Source organism: Notolepis coatsorum (assembly GCF_963971535.1).
Source record: "Notolepis coatsorum genome assembly, chromosome: 14".
Taxonomy (NCBI): Eukaryota; Metazoa; Chordata; class Actinopteri; order Aulopiformes; family Paralepididae; genus Notolepis; species Notolepis coatsorum.
Window position 1 is genome coordinate 14,218,667 of NC_140178.1, and position 16,922 is coordinate 14,235,588.

Sequence of the window (16,922 nt, forward strand, 5' to 3'; positions counted from 1 at the left end):
AGGACTAGACAACAAATACTTAATTCCATATTGTGTATTTTGTAGGGCTGACCCCTATTAGTTGATTAGTCGACTAATCGGTCGAAAGGAGCCGTAGTCGACTAGCCAACCTCTTAGTCGAATACAAAAAGAATTAAATAAGAATTTAGATTTTATTTTTTGTCATTCTTTCCAAAAGAAAAGAGGCCTAGAAGCGTGGCTAACGCTAATGGCACGCATACCAGAGGCTAACTGTCTACGAAAACAGGAAAGAGGATTTCACCCGTCTAATGAACACTAGACTAGACAAATATCAAGATGTATCCATCAGTGGACCAATTGCATGCTTTTGCAGAGGACAAGAAGCCTTCAGTCGACTCCTTCAGACATTAAGCACCCCCCACAGCCCAAATGGAATGATAAAAAAAAATATTTTAAAGAAAATATTTAAAATATTATATATATATATATTTTTTTTTGTCGACCAATGGAACATTTTGGCCAATCATAGTCGACCATCCAAATCCTTAGTCGGGGACAGCCCACTATTTTGTGGCTGTGAGAGGTTTACCGTGGTTATGTTTATAAGTGTAATAGTTATCTATATTCCAATTCACCGTGGGTTTAGAAAGTTCCAAATAGAATATTTTTTGTGTACAGATAAAACTCTTCAAGAATGTATGTGAATACACCTCATATTGACCAAGATGACTGGAAATCAAATGAATTGAATTAGAAAAGACCAGATAGTACTAAATCAGACTCATTTTCATATTATTGCAGAAAATATTGACAACCACAACATTAACCAAAGTAGCCTACGTTGTCTAGTGTGTAAATTATTCATACATTTGATTTGTTTGAATAAATAGTGACACAGAACTCGTTTGTCGTTATTTTGTGCAATGAAATGTATTGAGATATTCTCATTATAACAAGATATTTATATCAAGATATCTTCTATTAGATAAACAATAACCAAAGTAGCCTACTTGACTAGTATTTAAACTATTCATACATTTGAGGATGTTTTAATAAAAAGTGACACAGAATGGGTTGTCGTTATTTTGTGCAATGCCTTCCCTTACAGTGAATTGTTTGACATTAATTGTTAATGCTTCATTTTGTTGTGTAGCTGCCTGCTTGTAAGTTTTGACAGTGCGTGGAAGACTGGTATTGACTGATAGAAGTCCACTAGTAGTAAAACAGCTGATTGCAACAATGGAAACGTGTGAACCACCTCAGGGCAAACCTGAACTGAGGCTCCAGTGCCGGGAGGGAGCCTCACCAGAATAGAAGGGAATAGACTGAGGTTCAGCTAAAGTTGCAACTTGCTGATGGACATGGAAACGGAATACTCCCGGCCACACGTGTCAAACGGTAAACAAGGTTGACGAGTCGTGGATTACATAATAGGATCCCGGTAATCTGATTACAAAAAGTGTCAACAATCCATGGCAGTAACTATAAAACCTGAGGATCATTTCAAATTGACGGATACTTTGGGAGTGGAACTAAACCACAACACGATTAACAAAGATGAAGATGTATTTTGAAGAGTAAGAGTTTCAAGTTTCAAGTTTCTTTAATAGTTGTCATACAGAAGTACAGAATACTTTTGTACAAAATGCTTCTTACTGTTGCGCTCCAGAGACTGTGCATGACAAGATAAGTATGAAATAAAAACATAGTAAAAATTAGAAGAAAAAAAAAAGAGGTCACAGTGTTCAGTTTAGACATATGTACAATGTTCGTAGACGTAGTTACCATACAATATACAATACTGTGCAGTGTACTAATATACAATACTATATAGTGCAAGGCATAAATGGACAAGGTGCAGTTTAGGTACAATTCACAGTAGGTGTACGAGTTGTAGTGCAAATCCTTTATCAATAAATATAAAGTGTAAGTGTGTTTGTGTGATCTAAAGTGTGGAGAGTGGGTGCTGCAGTGTGTTGTTTGTTTGAGTGAGTGTGTGTGTGCGTGTGGGTGTGTGTGCTGTGTGCATTTGATGGTTGTTGCATAGTGATTATTGTTCGTTTAGCGATTATTGTTCGTTTAGCAGCCTGATGGCCTGGGGATAGAAGCTCCTTCTGAGTCTTTCTGTGCTCGCCATAAGACTCCGGTATCGCTTGCCTGACGGCAGCAGTTCAAAGAGGCAGTTGTTCGGGTGGCTCGAGTCCTTAATAATTCTCTTAGCCTTCCCCTTGCACCGCTTGTTGTAAATGTTCTGGAGGGTGGGAAGCCCCCCTCTAATTGTGCGTTCGGCTGAACGTGTCACTCTTTGTAGTCTGCTACGGTCTTGTGCAGTGCTATTCCCAAACCAGGAGGTGATGTTGCCGGTCAGGATGCTCTCTATTGTACATGAGTAGAAGTTCCTAAGGATCTTCTGACTGACTTGGAACTTCCTTAGGCGCCTGAGGAAGTAGAGGCGTTGTCGTGCCTTCTTCACAACACTGTCAATGTGTGTGGTCCATGTCAAGTCCTCGGATATGTGGGCTCCGAGGTACTTGAAACTGTTCACTCTCTCAACTGGTGCCCCGTCGATGCTGAGGGGGCTGTAGTCCTTGACCCCCGACCTCCTGAAGTCCACAATCATCTCTTTTGTTTTGCTGACGTTCAGGGAGAGGCAGTTCTCCTGACACCACTGTGACAGGTTCTCTACCTCTTCCAGGTAGGCCCTTTCGTCGTTGGCAGAGATCAGGCCCACCACTACTGTGTCATCAGCAAATTTGATGATGGTGTTGTTGTTCCGCTGTGCTACGCAGTCATGTGTGTACAGGGAGTAGAGGAGGGGGCTCAGAACACAGCCCTGGGGGGCCCCTATGTTGAGCGTGATGGATGAGGAGGTGCAGTTGCCGGCTCTTACCACCTGGGGTCTGCCCGTCAGGAAGTCCAGGACCCACTGGCACAGGTCATAGTTCAAGCCCAGGTCCCTGAGCTTGGCTATGAGTTTGGAGGGGACTATGGTATTGAATGCTGAGCTGTAGTCGATGAACAGCATTCTCACATAGTTCCCCTTCCTCTTGTCCAGATGTGATGCTGCTGTGTGCAGCACATGGGCTATGGCGTCCTCCGTGGACCTGTTGGGGCGATATGCAAATTGCAGAGGGTCCAGGTTGATGGGGAGGGAGGAACAGATGTAGCCCTTCACTAGCTTCTCAAAGCACTTCATGGCTATGGAGGTGAGGGCTACAGGGCGGTAGTCGTTGAGGCAAGCGGGCGTAGATTTTTTGGGTACAGGGATGATGGTGGACTTCTTCAGACAGGTGGGGATGACGGCCTGTTCCAAGGACAGGTTGAAGATGTCAGTGAATACCGGGGCCAGTTGGTCGGCACAGACTTTTAGGACGCGGCCGGGGATGCCGTCCGGTCCTGCTGCCTTCCTGATATCCACTTTTTTAAAGATCCGTCTCACCTCATGCTCTGTTACCCTGAACACTGAGTCTCCATCAGCAGACCCCCCCCCCCCCATTGCCGTGGTTTGTAGGCTGGTGTTGTTATTCACAGCCTCAAACCTCGCATAGAAGGAGTTGAGATCATTTGCTAAGGAGATGTCACTGTTCAGTTTGAGGGGGGTTCCTTTGTAGTCTGTCATTGTTCTGAGGCCCTGCCACATGCCTCTAGAGTCAGCCTGTTCAAACTGAAGTTCAACTTTATCCCTGTAACGCCGTTTTGCCTCTATTACTGCTCTCCTGACGTTGTATCTTGCCATCTTGTGTTCTTCCATGTTGCCTGTCACCAGCCCGGTGTTGTATGCTGATGTGCGCACTTTCAGAGCCTCACGGACGGATTTGTCTACCCAGGGCTTTTGGTTTGGGTAGATATTAATTTTGGTGGTGGGGATTATTACTTCTACCTGAGTACAGACATAGTCAATCACCGTTTCGGTGTATTCGTTAATATTGGCTGTGTTATCACGGAGTACACTCCATTCTGTGCTTCCCAGCACTGCTTGGAGTGACTCTACTGACGTCACGGTCCAACGTTTAACCTCTCGCGAGACCACCGGCGTTCGCTTGAGACACTGTTTGTACTTAGGCAAAAGAAAAATTGCAGCGTGATCGCTTTTACCGAATGGACTAAGAGCCTGTGACTTGTACCCATTCTTAAATTGCGAGTATACATGGTCTAATATGTTCTCGCCTCTGGTGGGACAGGTCACATGCTGATAGAAATTCGGCAGCACCTTTTTAAGACGCGCGCTGTTGAAATCCCCCAAGACCAAAATGGCCGCGTCAACGTTAGCTGCCTGGAGTTTGTTTACCTCGTCGTGAAGTTTTGAAAGTGCGACCTCAGTGTTCGCGTGTGGTGGAATGTACACTCCGATGAGGATGATGGACGTTAACTCTCTTGGGAGGAAGAAGGGTCGACATTTTATCGTGATAAACTCCAGGTCTGGGGAACAGTGGTTAGACATTTCCTTTGTGTTGCCTAAATCGCACCACTCCTTGTTTATCATGAAGGCGATGCCGCCTCCTTTCTTCTTTAGTGACTCTAATGCCGTCCGGTCTTTTCGTAGAACGAAGAAGTGGTCTGCCGGTTCTATTGCATGATTCGGGACATCTGGACTCAGCCAAGTTTCTGTGAAACAGAGGACGTTACAATCCCGAATGTCCCTCTGGAATTGGATCCTTGCTCTGATGTCGTCCAATTTGTTTCCTATCGATTGCACATTGGCCAACAATATGCTGGGCAATGTGGTTCTGTGTCGTTTGGACCTCAGTCTGTTCCGGACCCCGGCTCTCTTTCCTCGTCTTCGCGGCAGCTTTTTTTCTTGTCCGTGGCCGGCATAACAAAGGATCTCGGTGGGCCATTTCTGCTGTTCAGCGATCCGATCCAGAGAGCAATCCAAACGGTAAGTTTTTCTTAATCCAATGTCAATGATTGACTGACGGTCATACACATATAATGCACCAACAGTTGGTGCAAATAAAACTCCTAATACTATAAAAATTAACAAAATAAAGCACAGTCTCGTCGGAGCGATCAGAAAGGCAGCCATCACAGCAGCAGTGGCATGTTCATTATGGGATCATGGATTATGGAGATTATGGATTACACATGTCATTTGTGGCTGAATACGGTGCGATCTGATGGATTGCAAAATAGAGGGAGAGAGAAAAAAGCGAGGGGCTGAGAGAAGAAACAGGCCGGTGAAAACGACAGAACGTTTCCAATGTTTGGGATCAGCTCAAACTGAAACAAAACAGAAACCTCCACTTCCTCACCAGCTCTGGAAAAACAAGCGGCCAAGCTTCTCTCGCTTGTTCTTTCTTCACTCAGAGAGCGACGCAGAGATGACCTTTTCTCTAGCGCCACCATCAGTCCAAGATTTGAGGTTTGGACCGATGGCGACGCTAGTGGATAGGACACTGGGTCACCAACATCAATATGGTTCATCATCTAGGGGTCATGAATGTGCACCTTAATACACATGACCAGACCAGCCTCTGTCAAAACGGCTGAAAATATTCTATGTGAATAATTTTGACTTTATTTTCGCGATTACTGTATATCTCACGGGCCGAACAAACCTGAACGTTATTGCCACAAAATACACTGTTAAGCCCTAGCCCTATTTTCTGAAAATCCACCAAAAAATACATACCTAAGTAAATGTAGGATTGCTCCACTTCTTTTTGCATGTTCTTGGTATCTAGGGACATCTGTGGATCTCAGGGAATGTATTCCCAATGTCAGAAATATTGTGTTGGTTACTAGGCTTGAGTAAATTGTAATGAACCAAAAGGAGAATATAAATGTTTTATTTATTTAATTTTTTCATCTTTGACGGTGAATAACACCATGCTAAATTGACCAAACATGAATAATTGCCACTGAGCTCATTCAGGAGCTTCTTGAGATTACGTGTACAAAACATCTAAGCAAATTAATAAAGGGAAGATGATTAAACAGAAGGTTTTGTAGATACAGTACTGAATTCTGCCATCCGGACGCATGCAATTTGAAATATGATTATAGAATATAGAATATCAGGCCTATAAATTACCTTATTATGGCCAAGTCGCACATCTATGGATCAGGCCAAATCACCCCTTTCCAATGGCAGAGTTCAATCTGGATTTAGTATCACCAGGCGTGCAGCAAAAACCGTGAATGAAATCTCAGTTACTTTTTTTATAATGTAAATTTCACCGCCATTTTTAATCAGATTCCAACGCCTTTTTTGCTAGACATTCACAGAAAGGTAGAGAAACTAACTGTGTTCTAATTTATGACAATAACGTTCAGGTTAGTTCTCAAGTTCGCCAAATCCCTGCGTCAAACCTCGCCTTTTCCCGAAGCTCATATTTCACTAATAAAACTTAAAACCATTGGTAAACAAACAGTGCTGGAAATATACACTTTGACTGCTGTTTTGACAGGGTTAGGGTTTTAATCTTGGCTACATAAAAACAAAAACGCAACATTAATTCATACATTCTGTAGAGATGGATTTATGGCGTGATGTCATTGTCGGTCCGGTACCGGACCGCTCGGGCTTAAGAGGTTAACACTTATTTTAACAAACAAAAAAAACACCACTTACAGCACCTTTAAGCCTGGAGGGAGGCTTTCCCTAAACAATGGTATAGGCCAGGGGCACAGACAGCGCCACCATGACGACGTGCCAGCGCCACCATATGGTTTAAAGAAAATAATACCTTTTAATTACATTTAAAAAACGTTTTGCAGTGAAAGTTTGGGGCCAGCGTAGAAAAAGATGCATCATTGTCTTAATACGTGATTGCTTCGTCCTCTTGTTATTTTGTTCCACTGTGCGTGTGCGTTTGCATGCGTGTGCCTGTGTGTGCATGCGTTTTTGTGTTAAACGTTAAAATATTGTGCAACCATATACACTGTACTTAATGTTTTTAAATTGCAGGAAATTACAGCAAATGGTTCTTTATCACTAATCCCTTGCCTCCTGGAAGAAGGGGGGGGGGGGGGTTGGACCACCCACTAATTGAGACTCAGCGACCATCTTGTTTGAGTCGTGGGGAAATCCCTGCTGGAGGGACTCAGAGGTTCAAACAGTGTGAGAACTCACCATTGAAGCCTTTGGGGAGGAGGCAGGCAGGAGGGGGGAGTCTAGAGGAGGAGGCCAGGATGGGGTCCAGGGGTTGGGCTCCCAGCCAGGCCAGATGGTCTGCACTGAGCTCCCCAGTACAGAACCGTACCATGGACTGGCTCAGGGAGGGACCCACCTCCAACATCGCTGAGGTTTGTTAAGGGAAAAACAAGAGAGACAGACGGGGGAGAGAGAGAGAGAGAGAGAGAGAGGATCAGTTGGGGTGTCGACACGGTCCGAGAGCTGTGGTCGGCAATAGTTAGATGCTGGTGTACGAAATAAAATAACATCATAGGCAAACAAGATTTCCTTTCATTCATATTTTCAATTCTGTTCATCATGTCATTATTTTTTTGCATCATTGTTAGGCAACATTGCCAATGAAAAAACTAAATGAAAACAAGCAGCAGTGATGTCACAGACAGACAAGGCGTTACAGAGAGGTAGAATGTTGACAATACAGTGCGAGGTCACAGTGACAGAATTGTGATATGACAGTGTGATGTCAGAGAGAGATTGATCTGTCGGAGTGATGTCACAAGTAGACAGACTGTAGACCATGTTATGTCATAGCCCCTTCCGTGACTGCGATGTGCAAGCCAGGTGCTTTTGAATACGCAGTCACTCGCAGCTCCATAGCAGCCAGGCTAAGTTGGACCACGAAACACTGCTTAAAAGCTCGGGGTGGGTCCGAAATATATCAGATATAAATTTCAAAAGGTACCCAGCGTTCAATTAGGGTTTCACACACACATACGACGGGATTTGAAAGCTCTGAGTTGCTAATAACATTTTAAAATAGTTTTTATAAAACGAGTGGTACTCACAGAGAGCGCAGTGATTGCTGGACGCACCAGGCATGTCACAAAAGCAGTATAAGAAGAAGAAGCCATTTTGCCAAGGCTCACTCTGTGAGTACCACTCGTTTTATAAAAATGATTTAAAATGTTTATTAGCAACTCCGAGCTTTCAAACCCCGCCGTATGCGTGTGTGAAACCCTAATTGAACGCTGGGTACCTTTGAAATGTATATCCGATATATTTCGGACCCACCCCAAGCTTTTAAGCAGTGTTTGGTGGTCCAACTTAGCTTGGCTGCTATGGAGCTGCGAGTGACTGCGTATTCAAAATCCCCTGGCTTGCAAATCGCAGTCACGGAAGGGGCTAGTTATGTCATAGATGGACAGAATGCAGACCAGAGACGGTGTAACAGACAGAAATACAGAATGTTGGGCAGAGACTAGGCCTGCCACGATAACACATTTTGCTGGGCGATTAATTGCCCCCAAAAATATCGCGATAAGCGATATTATTGCGACCGGTTAGAGAATTTTTTTGAGAAATTTATTTTCCAAAACTTTTATTTTGAAGCCCACCGCTCCGTCTTTTCCGGTGTTTGAGCTTTTATTTTGAAGCCCACCGACCGGACCGGAAGTATTGTTGTGATTATCCTAGCCGACAACTTGTCTCGTCCGGTTGTGTTTTTTAGTTTTAACGTTAGCTACTAACGTTAGATGCAGCTACTACAGGCAATCAACGATGAGGAGGAAGCGTCAAAGCAGTATATAATAGAATAGCTGTGGTGCGTAGGCACTGCAGCACGACTCGAAAACGACCCGTTATAATAAATTAATTCATGTTTAACTTGTCCCCGTCTCCAGTCCTTTGACTAGCCCCACCCGTTCATTGTAAACAATGATGCATGTAATTGTATTAACGTTATTCTGTGTTATTCTAACATTACACTACAAATAACGCTACTTGGTTAAAAGGAGCAACACTATTGAGAAATGTAGTTAAGCTATATGTGGCGTTGCTACTGCCCCACGGAGCTCCCGTGCTGTGCTCTGTAGTAAGGCCAGCGGCCAACCCACACGGAGAGAGACTGCAAGGGGCACTGGTTCCGCCTCATTAAAACAAACGCGCAAATAGCAATTAATCGCGCCCGTCAAAATCATTGCATTCATTTTAATTATCGCGGCAATTAATCGATTTATTGCTTATCGCGGCAGGCCTAGCAGAGACAGTGTGATGTCATAGACACAGACAGAAAGACAGAATGTTGGGCAGAGACAGTGTGATGTCATAGACACAGACAGAAAGACAGAATGTTGGGCAGAGACAGTGTGATGTCATAGACGGACAGAAACACAGAATGTTGGGCAGAGACAGTATGATGTCATACAGACAGAAAGACAAAATGTTGGGCACAGACAGTGTGATATCATACACGGACAGAATTACAGACAGGATGGCATAGACAGAAAGACATAATGTTGGCCACAGACAGTGTTGTTGTCATAGATAACAATTTGTTAATTTGTAATAATTAAAATAATCATCATCACAATGATAATATAATCTGCTATATTTCTGATAAATATGTATATGTATGAGGTTGAAACCTTGCCATGGCAAGTTTGGCAACATCTTTGTGTAAACTCACTCCTGAGTTAAATACCCCCCCTTGGTGTAAACTCACTCCTGAGTTAAATACCCCCCCCTTGGTGTAAACTCACTCCTGAGTTAAATACCCCCCCTTGGTGTAAACCCACTCCCGAGTTAAATACCCCCCCCCCCCCTTGGTGTAAACTCACTCCTGAGTTAAATACCCTGCCCTTGGTGTAAACTCACTCCTGAGTTAAATACCCCCCCTTGGTGTAAATTCACTCCCGAGTTAAATACCCCCCCCTTGGTGTAAACTCACTCCTGAGTTAAATACCCTGCCCTTGGTGTAAACTCACTCCTGAGTTAAATACCCTCCACTTGGTGTAAACTCACTCCTGAGTTAAATACCCTCCACTTGGTGTAAACTCACTCCTGAGTTAAATACCCTCCACTTGGTGTAAACTCACTCCTGAGTTAAATACCCCCCCTTGGTGTAAACTCACTCCCGAGTTAAATACCCTGCCCTTGGTGTAAACTCACTCCTGAGTTAAATACCCTCCACTTGGTGTAAACTCACTCCTGAGTTAAATACCCTCCACTTGGTGTAAACTCACTCCTGAGTTAAATACCCTCCACTTGGTGTAAACTCACTCCTGAGTTAAATACCCTGCCCTTGGTGTAAACTCACTCCTGAGTTAAATACCCTCCCCTTGGTGTAAACTCACTCCTAAGTTAAATACCCTGCCCTTGGTGTAAACTCACTCCTGAGTTAAATACCCTGCCCTTGGTGTAAACTCACTCCTGAGTTAAATACCCTGCCCTTGGTGTAAACTCACTCCTGAGTTAAATACCCTGCCCTTGGTGTAAACTCACTCCTGAGTTAAATACCCTCCCCTTGGTGTAAACTCACTCCTGAGTTAAATACCCCCCCTTGGTGTAAACTCACTCCTGAGTTAAATACCCCCCCCCCCTTGGTGTAAACTCACTCCTGAGTTAAATACCCTAACAATGGTGTAAACTCACTCCTGAGTTAAATACCCTAACAATGGTGTAAACTCACTCCTGAGTTAAATACCCTTCCCTTCACCACCTGAGTTGGACCGTGGTGTTTAACATACGTGGTCACATGGTGCTGGTGAGGGTTGGTGGTTCGAGGCCGTGCTATTGCCTAGTGACCACCGTTACACATAAGATCAGCTGGGGAGGCAAGAGGCTGGCCAGTAACCGAAAGGTCGCTGGTTCGATCCCCGGCAGGAGGGTATATTCCAGCTGTGAGCTGCTGACTGAGGGGTGGCTGGTATTACATCTACGGTGCCCACCATCTCTGCCCAGTGTCTGGTAAGTGCCCTCTCACTTACCGTCGGCGAGCTCCGCCCCGAACACGATCCCCCGGGACCCCGACACGCCCACGCAGTGCATGAGCGAATCGCGGCGGAGGTTGAAGTTGATGAGCGCCGCCTCCACGCCCACCTTGGCCAATCCCAGCCAGAGGGCCACCTGCAGGGGCCGGCTCTCCATGAAGAGGGCCACCACGTCTCCGGACACCCAGCCCTGGGCCCGGGCCCACTGGGCCACGGCGTTGGACAGCAGGTCCAGCTGGCTGAAGGTCCAGATCTCCCCGGTGGCGTCGTAGATGAGAGCCGGCTTGTCGGGGTGGAGCTTCACGGTCTCGGCGAAGATGGAGGGGATGTTGCTCCCGCGACGCATGTGGCGCCACAGAGACAGCTTCACCCGCATGAGCACGTAGAGGCCACTAGAGGGCGGTCACGGGAGGAGAGGGAACCACAATGAGAAATACTCTGTGAAAGCAAAGTGATTGTGCACTTATACGCCAGTATCTGTCCCAACAATGACAGAAAAGTTGTTTTGTACATTTAATAATTTAGCTGACGCTTTCATCCAAAGTATAGTAGTAAAGTATATAATAGTAAAAAGACAGTGAGAAGGTGTATTTCTTCTTTATTCTTGTAGGTATTCTTAATGATATTTGCATCCAATGAAATTACATTTACAGCACGTTGTAACTAAGCTAGGACTCTGCCTCTTTAACTAAATTGAACACATGTTCAATGCTAGCTTGCAAGCTAACGTTACTAATGTCGCGAAACGTTGCTAATGTACGTTGCTAACATTAACTAATGCCAATCAATATCCAAGACAAATCCCTCCCTAGCTTCCCGTTTTTACTAAATAGCGAACATGAGCTAATCCAACAAGCGAGCTAGCTGGTTGGTGTCATTGCTAACAGCTAGATGTTCGAGTCGCAGCAGGCAAACGTTATTTCCTGGAACAAAAGCATTAATTACTAAAGTTACATCGTTGATGCTTGAAATGTCCAAGCTTCCACGTTAATGTATGGTTTTGTTTTCACATAAGGCGAGACAGTACCCCAGAAATCACATTTTTGCTTCTTTTTTTATGATATTGAGATAGTTATATTTTGCTTCCTTAGCATGTCTTATTTCAAACTAGTGGCAATAAAATATCGAAAACAGACTATTAGTTGTTTATTTTACTTACATTTTGTCTGATTGTGTCCATAGATCACAATTACAATACAGAACTTTGAGGGCGTTTTCTCAAAAACTAGTTTTTATGCATTTTACTTACAAACAAAGACATGGAACTCCATGTCCCTAGTACCTACACACACCAAACACTCCACATTTCTTCCCATCCATATCCTGCTTCTAATTACAGAAGGGTTTGTTGATATATAATTCATAGCCGGGTTGATAGTACATTTTATACCAAAACTAGGCGAAAATCGATGGATAAGATGATATAGCCACAATCCCTTCTGGAAAAAGTTTCGTTTTGAATGTATCAACAAAATTAAACCAAGTATTTGAATCTGGCATTATCCATGTTGGTGATTCGTGTCTTGGCGATATATGCAAATGTGAGCATTTGTAATGAGGAAGTGCCTCATTTGCATATATAAACATACAATTCAGAAAACGTGCAATATATTTTTTCTTAGTTTATATGTACATAAAAAAAATTGGGAAAGTTTCATAGTGATCTCTATTCAAATATATGTTTTTCCTATTAGGGGGTACCGTCTCGCCTTAATAGTGAACGTGAGATAATCCAACAAGCGAGCTAGCTGGCTGCTGTCATCGCTAACGGCTAACGCTAGCGGAGCAGGCGGACATAAAGCATACTGAACATTACATTAGAGCCATATGGAATCCGCGATCACGGAATCGCGGACGGAATCGCGGAATTGAGCAATAAAAATGGAATCAACTAAAAAAAAAATAATAATAATATAATTTTTTTTTTATGTTGTGGGACTTGTACAGCACGTTGTTCAACTTTGTCAGTGCTGTAAAGTTTAAACCTTTTTAAATCTTAGACAAACAAAACACTTTGCTTTCATGAAAAATTGTAAGCCGTCATTTGAGGCTTTATAAAAGCAGCACAATGAACACAAATCTGTCAGTGCCGAGTCCGACCTCATCTTAAATAACAAACAGCATTGCTTGTTGTAGTTAACAAAGAGAGGCAGAGTTGATTTTGCAAAAAAATATATATATATCATTTATATTTTTATATTTTTTAATAATCAAATTTTATTTTCATATTCGAATCCCATGCCCATCGAACGAAGCTTCGAAGTATTTAAGACAGCCCTATTAAATGGACTGTTATATCTTATTAAATTGTGGAAATTTATTCATTCCCACTTATTAGACACTATTTCTGATGGTAAAATGAGCGTACAAAGCAAAATACAGAATTCTGAAATATTAAAACGGAAAAAACGGAATTTGAAAAAAAAATTTAATGGAATTTGGAAAAAAATAAAACGGATTTCATATGGCTCTATTGAAATGTGTGAGCTTAGTGAGACAACATGGCAAAACGTACAAAACTTTGCTACCGTGTAACATCTCATATGGGTGCGAGAGCTCACACAAACCCATTTATGGGCCCACAAAGTCAACAATCTCCCATTAATAGTCTATGGAGCAGCCACATATTTGACGTCCACTTGACATCATACACTATAAGGTTTCTCCAGCTGCCCTAGCAGTGGTGTTCGTTCTGGACTGAACCGTCCCGGGGAACTTGTGAAATCCTCTATTTTAACCGGCCAAATACAATACAAAGAAAGTACAAGAATTCGCCTATGGTGCAGAAACCGTCAACATTTCACAAGTTTCACAGTATGACAGACACACAGGTGGTCTAGTGACACCGGGACAAGAGGACAGGCCACGCACAGGGACATAAACAACTCAACTAGACAGTGAATTATCACTCTGTCCCTTTAGTATGCCTACTATGTAGCCTACATTAGTTTTAGTAGTGGCAGACAGCAGGTGATTAGTCACACTCTCCAGCACAGGGCCGCCTCTACGTCACACAGCCTGAAACACACTCCTACACAGAGCTGCCTCTACACCTGTACGTCACACAGCCTGAAACACACTCCTACACAGAGCTGCCTCTACGCCTGTACGTCACACAGCCTGAAACACACTCCTACACAGAGCTGCCTCTACGCCTGTACGTCACACAGCCTGAAACACACTCCTACACAGAGCTGCTTCTACACCTGTACTGTACGTCACACAGCCTGAAACACTCCTACACAGAGCTGCCTCTACACCTGTACGTCACACAGCCTGAAACACACTCCTACACAGAGCTTCCTCCACGCCTGTACACCACACAGCCTGAAACACACTCCTACACAGAGCTGCCTCTACACCTGTACGTCACACAGCCTGAAACACACTCCTACACAGAGCTTCCTCCACGCCTGTACGTCACACAGCCTGAAACACACTCCTACACAGAGCTTCCTCCACGCCTGTACACCACACAGCCTGAAACACACTCCTACACAGAGCTGCCTCTACACCTGTACATCACACAGCCTGAAACACACTCCTACACAGAACTGCCGCTACGCCTGTACGTCACACAGCCTGAAACACACTCCTACACAGAGCTGCCTCTACACCTGTACATCACACAGCCTGAAACACACTCCTACACAGAGCTTCCTCCACGCCTCTACGTCACACAGCCTGAAACACACTCCTACACAGAGCTGCCTCCACGCCTGTACGTCACACAGCCTGAAACACACTCCTACACAGAGCTGCCTCCACGCCTGTACATCACACAGCCTGAAACACACTCCTACACAGAGCTGCCTCTACACCTGTACGTCACACAGCCTGAAACACACTCCTACACAGAGCTGCCTCCACGCCTGAACGTCACAGCCTGCAAAACAGCTCTGCAACAAGTGCCTTATAACTGGACCAAATTTGGACGTCTGCGACAAAATTGGTTTGAAAGGACAGAGGCAACCATTCAAGGTGCCAACCTGCTTATCGGAAGCAATTAGGGGTTAAGTGTCTTGCTCAAGGCCACTTCGACACGCTGGCCGGGAGGAGCGGGAATCGAACCAGGAACCTTGTTTAGGGGTCCACTGCAGTACAGAAGTAGCACACTTGTGTGCATCATTAGATTAGATTAAATGTATTGTCATCATACAGCACAAGTACAGTGCAAGGTTTGGCATCCAACCAGAGTGCAAATGTAGCAGTAAAGTAATATACAATGTACAGGTGATTAAACTGGGTATACAATATATAAATTAGTATGACTGAGTAATAGTACTATTGATGTAAGACTCCTTTTGTACACATAAACAGTACTGTATATTTGTAGATCTGGTATGTCATAAATGTCTAGATGCAATAGTACTGTCAACCTGTATGTCATATATGTTATGATGAATTGAAAATGGGGGACCCTGATGTAAACAAGACTAAAGTCTTTCTCTGGTCTGCATCCCCTTAACAATTGTGTGTATTGAGCTGTACTGTATTGTACCCATTCTGCAATCTGTTAATAAAATGTGCAATCAATCAATTCAATGGTAGTAAAGTACATAATAGTAAAAAAGACAGTAAGAAGAAGGTTTGTTGGTTTGAAGAGGTGTGTTTTCAGTTCTAGAACCATTAGTTCATCACCACCAGTTCTAGAACTACCTACCACAACAACCAGATCAAAACTTTATTTATATATTTTTTTAATAATAATTCTACTATAACACTTACTTGATATCTCTCTTGGCGGTGCGCACCGCGATGTAGAAGTACCTCCAGCTGCTCGTGCCCAGGTAGACCCCGAGGCCCGCGGCCACACTCCAGGACCAGGACACCCCGAGGAACCGCAGCGCGCCCAGAGAGCCCAGAGACACCGAGACACTGGCCACATTACTGCGCATTCTGGAGGACGAGGGGGAGAGGGTGCAGAAGAAACAGAAGGAGAAACAGAACGACTTCATCGTCACGATCGATCACGACTTTATTATTAGCAGCATCCACAGATTCAAAAGACGTCAATACGAGAGAGGAGTAGCCTCTTCATCCAACAGCAAACTTGGGCGATGTGTGGAAGAGTGGTATTATGACTGAAATACAAAATGGAAGAGGAGCAGGTTTGACCAGTTTACCTTCTTCAAGTTCAAGGCTGCGTGGGTGCCATGCCGGGTCATAATAGTTAGACAGTTATGCCGTTGAGCAAAACATCCGACCAAATGATAATAACTCACCTACTGTAACGAACCAGCAGCAGCGGCACACAGTGCGACGCGTCACCTTTCACCTACTAAACACAACTTAGAATGTGTTCCACGTAACAGAGAGTCGCTGCTAACAAATCAATCAAAACCGCATCGGATCTTTGTTGAGGTCGTTGAAAGATAAGTTAGATATGATGATGACGCTTCTTTCGATGTTCGGATGTTTGAACAGTAGGAGGACAGTTTGTTATTAATAAGTGTTTCACTATAGTTTCCCCACACACTGCCTGGCTGTCAACGCGGTCCGTATAGTGTGAGAGGATCGAGTACCAGCACCAAGCACCTTACATGCAATCAAGTTGTGAATGCGAAACATTCACGTGTTTTTTTTTATTCGGTAGCCGCGGATTCAAAGTTATTGATGAACTACTTCCAAAATGATTGCGATTGCGGATCGGAATCCATTTGTGTTGTGTTGAAAAAGGGGGGGCTAAGAATTTGGCTATTCGCTGTTGTACTCCATGTTGAATGTTATTATCGTTGTAGCAGCAGCAACCGAGGATAAGCACCGCCCACTTCGGGTGTTCCGTTTTTCTCGTCGAGCTCACCCATTCGACAAGGTAAACGCTCGTCAGGATTTCGCTCAATTCGATTGGACGACATGTGTTATTTTTCGACTCACCACCAGAACTGCAGGTGTTATAACGGTAACGCTAGTAGTAGCCTATGGTCAAATTATTTTAAAACTTTTTTATTCGGTTTAAATCATTTCTGTACTTTACTAATTTGCCGACTAGCTAACGGTTTACATTAAGCAACGCCTTCCCTCACCTGCTGTAAAATATTTTTTATTATTGATCCACTATAGGCTATTGATTCCCACACAATAAATAGCACAGCTACACATACATCAAGTAAGAG

General features: G+C 43.9%; 1 protein-coding gene across 2 annotated transcripts in view; it reads right to left on the reverse strand.

Moving 5' to 3' along the window:
• slc27a1a (solute carrier family 27 member 1a) overlaps window positions 1–16,516 on the reverse strand; it is a 44,752-nt gene extending 28,236 nt beyond the window's left edge. The window contains exons 1-4 of one of the 2 annotated variants that reach the window (XM_084329316.1): window positions 16,032–16,516; window positions 15,535–15,705; window positions 10,804–11,198; window positions 7,037–7,204 (exon numbers count right to left, since the gene is read on the reverse strand). In XM_084329316.1, coding sequence (XP_084185442.1) covers window positions 7,037–7,204; window positions 10,804–11,198; window positions 15,535–15,704 — 733 coding nt within the window. In that variant the 5' untranslated portion in view covers window position 15,705; window positions 16,032–16,516. Of the gene's footprint in view, window positions 1–7,036; window positions 7,205–10,803; window positions 11,199–15,534; window positions 15,874–16,031 lie in introns of those variants that run through there. The other variant, XM_084329315.1, reaches the window with a different exon arrangement.
• Window positions 16,517–16,922: the final 406 nt, after the last annotated feature.